This window comes from Scatophagus argus, chromosome 20, assembly GCF_020382885.2.
Source record: "Scatophagus argus isolate fScaArg1 chromosome 20, fScaArg1.pri, whole genome shotgun sequence".
Lineage (NCBI taxonomy): Eukaryota > Metazoa > Chordata > Actinopteri > Scatophagidae > Scatophagus > Scatophagus argus.
The window spans coordinates 8,083,837-8,092,131 of NC_058512.1; the positions used below are offsets into that span (position 1 = coordinate 8,083,837).

Here is an 8,295-nt window from a genome sequence, read left to right on the forward strand (position 1 = left end):
AATCAGTATGCAACTTACAGATTTTCATGTCAGGAGACTGAGGCATTTGCCAGTCTGTCAATATAACACATAATCCCACAAACTACACAGTATTAACCCTGTTGTCTCTATAATTGGTTTGGCAAGTGCATCTGAAGGTACCGCTGTACCTGAGCTCTGACCCATTGACTGTGTACAAACAATAGTTGGAACCTTTAACATAATATACAAAATAGAACAGTATTGCAAAGAATACGGCATCTTATGTTAATGACAATGGGAGTCACAAGTCTAGCACCTGCAAAACTTCGAAAGAACACCGGTGGTCTGACTTATTTTATCTAAATTTATAGGTATTTTCAGGTGTTTCAAAGATGTTTCAATTCAGCGTTTAATTAGCAATCAACAGCTCTGTCTCAAATGATCAATACAAGTGCGGTGCTGCTGCCGCTCATACCTTTTTACTTGAAGTGGGTGAAAGGAGTTTTTATGTGAAACGGGAACTGAAGACGTAGTTTAAAGTGTCAGGGTCGTCTTTAGTCTTTACTAACCCTCCAGAAGCTTAATGCTTAATAAAATAAGAACTTAGAAGTAGCTCGCAGCTGCATTCATCATTGCAGCGCCGTCTCCAATGGACTGCGCATGCGCTCAACGCAACGATGGCAACATGTCATTCGTGTCAGCGAACGTTACCAACGTAATGATTTGCGTACTGTTTTCAGCGTAAAAATGTGCTATGATCGGGGCTTGAGTATCGAAGCTAACAGTTTCATGAGCCATATTAACCACTATAATTGTATAGAAGTCCGAAAGTAATGCCAAATACAGACGGTAGTTGAATGACACGGATATAGACTGTTCTTTTCCACCCGGAAGAAAAGGTTGGTGGAGAGGAAGCTCCTCACATGGTTATTTGAGTTAGCAAGTAACGTTAACGTCAGCGGCTTAATGTGTGTTACCAACCCAGTCTCGAAATGGTGTTAGCGCTGTATTTCGCAGATGAAATTTAACACTGTGTTTTACAAGCAACCTTTTACAAGAAAAATTGTGAAGCACCTAAATATTTTGGTTGTTCGATTGTAGCTAAATATCACGTAAGGGCTTCTGTGGATACCAACTGCTTATAGAGACTTACTGCATTCATAATTATAGATCTGTTATAATTTTGACTAAGGCTAGTCCTGGATCAGCAATTGATCCTTCACAATAGAAGTATGAGAAACAGTAATACCAGGTTCATTCATAAACAGTATCTTTCACAGTCATGGAGTTTCTCCCAGTACTTGACCCTCTAGATAAACCCAAAGAAGGAGTATGGTAAGTAAATTGAGACCATTTACTTGCACTTGTGAGGTAAGAGGTAAGCTAACTTCTTGTTTTAATCTTGCTGATGTTTTACTATCAACAGGTATTCTCTCATACCCAGAGGAAGTGCTCCAGGTGTTAGTGTGGGCCACACCTGCACATTTGTTCCATCAGGAGATGGAGGAAAAGGAAGAATCCTCATTGTTGGAGGAGCTAACCCCAGCGGCAGCTTCTCACATTCTTATACCATTAATTTAGGTACAAAAATGTCAGGATTCTGTCCAGGGATGTGACATCTGCATCACTGTGTTTTATAAGCCACTCTTCACCAAACAAATTTTGCTTTCTTCGACTGTAGTTTGAAGACTTGTTTCAAAGATAACAAAAAAAAAAGTTTGATGCAGACAGGGTCAGTGTATAATGTAGTTGTTGTGCACTGAAAATCACCACTGACAAGTGTATAATTTAGATGAAGTGTAAAGATAGGAGGCTGTGAAAATGTTGAATGATTTGGTGCTGAATTTAATAGTCAACGCTGAAATAAGCATGGTGCATGCACAGTGTCACTTGTCACGGCACCATATTGGTAAAACATAGTATTTTTGGTATGCACTTTGCAGGGGCATTAATGCATACATTTCACATTCATATCATCGGATATCCTTTAGAATTTTTGTCTTTTCTGACCAGATAATCATGAATGGGACATCCCAGAGTGGGAGGGTTTGGACTCGCGGTATGAACACTGCAGCTTTGTGCCGGAGGGCTGCCCTCAGAGCCTATGGGTGTTTGGAGGAGCCCAGCAGAGCGGCAATCGCAATTGTATCCAGAATTTACAGCTAACAGGTATATCCCAAGTTAAATTTAGTTAGTTTAGGCAACAGTTCCACTTTGCTTTTAGCTATATGATAGCCAGGTTGTCGTGACCAGACAGGTTGTGCAGTATGTGAACATATATTTTTGTACACCGAATATGATCCACCCTGTACATGTGTTCAGAGAGCTGCTCTCACTGGAAGAATGTAGTGGTGAATGGCAAACCCCCCAGTCCCAGGACATACCACACCAACTCAGCCTGCCTTGGGGACAGGTTGTATATATTCTCTGGTGGGGAAGCAGGAGCTGCACCTGTCTCAGACCCCAAGCTTCATGTCTTTGATGCAGGTTTGTTTTGATATATATATTGATGCCAAAATAATTTCAGTAATGAGCAAAGATAAATAACCAGAGGATTTTTCACAGTAGACACTTTGACCCATTACAACAGGAAAAGCACATTAATCCCTGCAGTAGATTTAGGTGTACCAGTCTTTACCTGATGAGCAGATCCATAGATTAGATTGTAAAGGAAGTAGAGAATATAGGCTTAAATCTCTGATGCTGTCTGCCTCCTTGTTATTTATGTATGGTTTGTGGTAGATTTTCAGTGTGGTTTTTAGCAAATTATGCTAACAAATGCTAAAATCTGTGTTTATGAGTCCTAAAACCCTAACCACGTTTGAAATATATCCTATACTGTTCCTCAGTTTATTTTCACATGATTACAGCAGTAATCAAATATGGTTTTATCTGTTTGTGCTCCCAGCCACTTCCACTTGGTCTCAACCAGAAACACAGGGAAGACATCCACCGGCCAGACATGGCCATATTATCGTAGCAGTGGGCTCAAAGATCTACATTCATGGAGGCATGGCTGGAGACAAATTCCACAAGGATATGTACTCGCTTGACTCGAGTAAGCCTGAGCTCTGTTGCTTTCAAAGATCAAAATTAGTTTATCTGGATTTTAGCAGTTTCTCATGTATCTCAGATGATCATATAAGATGAAAATGTAGAGCTTCAGAACGTTTTATTTTTTAAAAGGGAGCATGACATGGGAAAAAGTGCAGACCAAAGGAGACATCCCACCAGGAGTAGCATCCCACTCAGCTGTGACGCTGGGCAAGAACATGTACATTTTTGGGGGCATGACTGCAGATGGCGCAAGCAACTCCATGTACAGATTCAATACAGGTAGACAATTTATTTGTACTTCATTGTTTCATACATGCACTGTGCGCATTATCTATAAATACTACGGCACAGTATAGTTTTTCATAAAATAAATGTCAACTTGATCTGTGTTACACTTCCCATTTGCAGATAAATGTAGATGGGTCCTCTTGAAGTTTGAAGGCGATATGCCACCCAACCGCCTGGACCACTCCATGTGTTTATTGCCGTGGAAGGTGTGTGGTGAAGGGAATGGAGGCGGGGAGAAAGCCAGCAACCCAGCAGGATCAGAGACAATAAATCTGGCCTTTGTGTTTGGAGGGATGGACACCCAGGGTGTCATTCATAATGACTGTATTGTGACTGTGGTGGCATGATGTGACATGATTTCATTTACCAGCTTTGTAATAAACTGTTTGTAATTACTTGCATTTTTTAAATTAGAAACCTGACAAGTAGAGGTCTTTTCTGTATTAGGATAATGAAATTGATAGTTTAGCAAATTCACTGGAAAACTGAGGCACTGGTGGTAAGAGAGAGCTAAAATGTTTATAATTTGAAGCAGTAAAACTCCAAACAAACACAGTAAGAGGCAATCAAGTGACATTTTGTATCAAACATTTATTTCAATGTCTTTCCAGAAGTACAATGACCAGATTCAATAAATAACTTTTAGCATTGCCTGTGAACACAATGAGCCCTTGATCCCACAGACATCCTACTCAATGGACCCACAAACACCTGACCGCCCCACCCCTACCTAAGTCCCTCCCCACTACAGAACCCCGTCAGAACTGCCTGAGAACAGCAGCAGCAAGCCTCGTATCCAGGCTGATGAATATCTCCGCCATCCAGCGAAGAGAACACCTCACACACTGAAACTTCTTTTAAAGTCTTTCAGAAGATGCAGGATTGTTGCTTGTTATCGCCACCCCTTCCCAACCATTCCTCTCACTATTTGAGTCCCATCAGTTCAATATGTACATCTAGATGCCACTACCAGAGAGGCAAGGGGTGATCGGTGTTGACTTCAAGCCTGCCTACAACTCATCCTTGTCATTTTGCTCGCTGTCCGCTCCCTCAGGTGGGGGTCCGCCTGCACTGCCATAGAGCTTGCTGATAATGGGTTGAACAACCTCCTCCAGCTCCTTCTTCTTGGCCTGGAAGTCCTCCAGCTCAGCATCCTGGTGCGACTCCATCCACTCAATCTTCTCCTCCACTGCCTTCTCAATGGTTTCCTTGTCATCATCTGACAGCTTGCCACCAAGTTTCTCCTTGTCGCTGACCTGGTTCTTCAGAGAGTAGGCATAGCTCTCCAACTCGTTACGGGCGTCGATCCTCTCCTTCAGCTTCTTGTCCTCATCAGCAAAGCGTTCGGCATCATTCACCATGCGCTCGATATCCTCAGGCGTCAGACGGTTCTGGTCATTTGTGATTGTAATCTTGTTCTTGTTGCCTGTGCCTTTGTCCTCAGCTGTGACTCGCAGAATACCATTGACATCAATTTCAAAGGTGACCTCAATCTGTGGAACACCGCGAGGTGCAGGAGGGATGCCAGTCAGGTCGAAAGTGCCCAGCAGATGGTTGTCTTTTGTCAGAGGACGCTCACCTAAAGAGAGAATCAATAATTAAGTTTGTGCAAGAAAATTATGCACTTGCATACAAGGAAAATGCAAATGAAAAAATATCTGCAATCACATCACACTCTTACCTTCATAAACCTTAATAGTGACAGTTGGCTGGTTATCGGAGGCTGTAGAGAAGATCTGGGATTTCTTTGTGGGCACCACAGTGTTCCTGGGGATCAGCTTGGTCATTACTCCTCCAACAGTCTCAATACCAAGGGTCAGGGGGCACACATCCAGAAGAACCACATCACCTGCAAGAGAGGAAAATGTTTAGTAAACAGGACAAAGTTGGCAAGTTCATTTAAGTAGAACTCATCACAAAGAATACCAAGATGACTTACCAGTGTCCTCCTCTCCAGAAAGCACTCCAGCCTGCACAGCAGCTCCATATGCCACAGCCTCATCAGGGTTGATGCCCCTTGAGGGCTCTTTGCCATTGAAGAACTCCTTCACCAGCTGCTGGATTTTGGGAATACGGGTTGAGCCTCCAACCAGGACAATCTCATCAATGTCAGTCTTCTTCAGGTCAGAGTCCTCCAGCACCTTCTGTACAGGCTTCATGGTGGAACGGAACAGATCCTGTCAAAGCAAAAGGAGGCGTTAAAAAGGCTTGTGAAACATTGCGTTTCAGTGGTACAATAACCTTGATTTTACACAAGAAACAGTTTTTATAACTTACCATGTTCAGCTCTTCAAACTTTGCACGGGTCAGGGTCTCAGAGAAGTCTTCTCCCTCAAAGAAGGACTCGATCTCAATGCGGGCCTGGTGCTGGGCAGACAGTGCCCTCTTTGCCTTCTCGACCTCACGACGCAGCTTCTGCACAGCACGGTTGTCTTTGCGCACATCCTTGCCAGTCTTCTTTTTGTACAGCTTGATGAAGTGCTCCATGACACGCTGGTCAAAGTCTTCACCTCCCAGATGAGTGTCACCGTTGGTGGCCACCACTTCAAACACACCATTGTCAATGGTCAGGAGGGAGACATCGAAGGTTCCACCACCCAGATCGAACACCAGAATGTTCTTCTCGCCATCCTTCTTGTCCAGACCATAAGCAATGGCAGCAGCAGTTCTAAAGAATTTAAATAAGATTACTGTAGAGGCATGGATAAAATATTTGTCACATTTCCAAACAAACACAGAAATAAGTTATTTTCATTAAACACTTACGGCTCATTGATGATTCTCATGACATTTAGACCAGCAATAGTTCCAGCATCCTTAGTGGCCTGGCGCTGGGCATCATTGAAGTAGGCAGGGACGGTGACCACAGCATGTGTGACCTGAGGAAAACATGAGAAAAAAACAAATTCAATTATACATTGTTTACTCAGGAGTTGTACATCCTTTAATTTAAGTTATTTTACATTCTTTATACCTTCTTGCCCAGATAGGCCTCAGCAGTTTCCTTCATCTTAGTCAGAACCATGGCAGAGATCTCTTCTGGAGCAAATGTCTTCATCTGGCCACCACCAATGTCAACCTGAATATGAGGCTTGCTTTTCTTCTCAGTGACCTAAAGGGGAGCATGCATCAACATTATTAAACCAGGTATGTTGCTCAACCACTACCTGAAGACCTTTAGACCCCACAGCAACAACTTTAAACATCAAAATTCAAGATTAAAAACTCACCTTGAAGGGCAGGTATTTGATGTCCTGCTGCACAGAGGAGTCACCCCAGGTGCGCCCAATCAATCTCTTGGCATCAAAGACAGTATTCTCAGGGTTGGAGGTCAGCTGGTTCTTGGCAGCATCACCAATCAGACGCTCACCCTCACTTGTGAAGGCAACATATGATGGCGTGATGCGGTTACCCTGGTCGTTGGCGATGATCTCCACTCGGCCATTCTTGAACACTCCAACACTAAAGGAAAACATTTTATAAATGATTAACAGACGACAATTTCAGAGTGTTATTAAATTCTCACAGCATGTCACGTGAAACTACCCAGACCCGGAAGGCACGTTGATTTCTCACCATGAGTAGGTGGTCCCCAAGTCGATTCCAACCACGGTGCCGACATTCTCCTTCTTGTCATCGTCGTCGGCAACCACGCTGCCGGCCACGAGCATTACAACCCACAACAGCTTCATCTTTGCTTAGTTAAACTCAGATCTACAGGAAAAAAAAATCTGCGGAGAAGAAATGCAATGTAAAAAACGTGGCGTTCATTGCGAGGTCTCTCTGCATTCAAAGTTCATGTAGCTACTAGCTAACGGTAATGCTTGATGTAAGTTAATTTATTTAGATTCAGACCCATGATACATGGGTAGCGCGGCCTTCGGCGACAAATATCTAGAAAATGTCAAATTAGGAACCGTTTCGACAACATGGGTAAACTGGGTGGAGCACCGTTGACTCTTCCACTGACTAGTCTTTTTTTTTTTCATCCGCCGGCAGCTAACGTTAGCGTGTCTAGCGGACATGCGAGGGAAAATAACGTTGCATTGCCATAATGATAAGTAAACAGTGCAATTGTTCTGCAAGGCATGACGACTAAATGTGCGTTATCCATCTGATTTAAAAGACTATGGTAAACTAAGAGTAAGGTTAATACCCCACTATCGTCAAACGTTAGCTTAGCAGGCTTCCCCATAATAAAATTGTCTTGAAAATACTAAATATGTGTTGTCGCATAATCATATTTAAAACAATATTTATACATACCTTAATCACAATATCGTCGGGGAATTAACGGCCTTGACGTCTCCTCAACTGGTACTAACCTCTTGCTGTAGAGTGTCTCTCTCTAATTTGCCTTTTCTCTACTCTTTCGTATGTGAAATGATGTTGAATGAGTTGAGCTCTTTCCATATATAAGCCGTCACTTCTTTCCCGTCGTGGAGGCCCACGATTGGCTAAGCAACTACTCGTTGGAACGCGCTGATTGGTTTCGGCCGGCACGCTGGCTGCCGCTGATTTGCACACCTCGAGTCGAGGCGACGTCACGACTTTTGCCCACTGTGCCGATGCTGATTGGCTGTCTGTCAAATGGATTTTTGAACGGTGTTGGAGCAGCGATACGCCACTCCAAAGACTAAGGAAGGGTGCATTTTCACATTTTGTATATTTGAAAGGTGTTCTGTTTTAATAAGGGCACCGCATGTATAAAATTGACCTTCTTTGTAACGTTCCCGTAGTTTGAGGCAGTGTGACTGTGTGGATACTGTGTTAGTATCATGTGAAGTCATGATGAGTGATTACAATGAGTCAGAAATGTATGAATCCTGTCTGACATGCTTGTGACGAAATGGCCTGAAAGTAAATGATGTTACATCAGATCACTTGGATTGCCTTTACATTTCACCAGTGAATGTACACACTTGCAGTTATGGTCAAGACATGCACCTTGAATTTCCAGAAACCTACAAGACAATTAATCGTTAACAC

At 43.0% G+C, this 8,295-nt stretch overlaps 3 protein-coding genes across 6 annotated transcripts in view; 1 reads left to right on the forward strand and 2 right to left on the reverse strand.

Moving 5' to 3' along the window:
* rgs3a (regulator of G protein signaling 3a) overlaps positions 1-575 on the reverse strand; it is a 131,223-nt gene extending 130,648 nt beyond the window's left edge. The window contains exon 1 of one of the 2 annotated variants that reach the window (XM_046374850.1): positions 437-575. The gene's annotated coding sequence lies outside the window, so the exon portion shown is untranslated. The remainder of the gene's footprint in view (positions 1-436) is intronic. The other variant, XM_046374851.1, reaches the window with a different exon arrangement.
* Positions 576-718: 143 nt separating this feature from the next.
* Positions 719-3,965, forward strand: rabepk (Rab9 effector protein with kelch motifs). 3 transcript variants are annotated; one of them, XM_046374863.1, is made up of 8 exons: positions 719-860; positions 1,230-1,296; positions 1,388-1,542; positions 1,975-2,130; positions 2,284-2,448; positions 2,870-3,019; positions 3,148-3,297; positions 3,427-3,965. In XM_046374863.1, the coding sequence occupies exons 2-8, from the start codon at positions 1,244-1,246 to the stop codon at positions 3,651-3,653; spliced, it is 1,056 nt and encodes a 351-aa protein (XP_046230819.1). In that variant the 5' UTR covers positions 719-860; positions 1,230-1,243; the 3' UTR covers positions 3,654-3,965. The 3 variants fall into 3 exon arrangements, with proteins under 3 accessions (XP_046230819.1, XP_046230818.1, XP_046230820.1); XM_046374862.1 differs by having other exon boundaries at positions 1,242-1,296; XM_046374864.1 differs by lacking the exon at positions 719-860 and adding an exon at positions 871-1,073 and having other exon boundaries at positions 1,242-1,296.
* Positions 3,878-7,729, reverse strand: hspa5 (heat shock protein 5). Its single transcript, XM_046374860.1, has 9 exons — positions 7,573-7,729; positions 6,883-7,037; positions 6,537-6,768; positions 6,281-6,418; positions 6,073-6,185; positions 5,584-5,974; positions 5,246-5,483; positions 4,988-5,155; positions 3,878-4,885 (listed from the first exon to the last, which is right to left on the reverse strand). Exons 2-9 carry the CDS (start codon positions 6,996-6,998, stop codon positions 4,317-4,319), a joined length of 1,965 nt encoding a protein of 654 aa, XP_046230816.1. The 5' UTR covers positions 6,999-7,037; positions 7,573-7,729; the 3' UTR covers positions 3,878-4,316.
* Between the last annotated feature and the right edge of the window lie 566 nt (positions 7,730-8,295).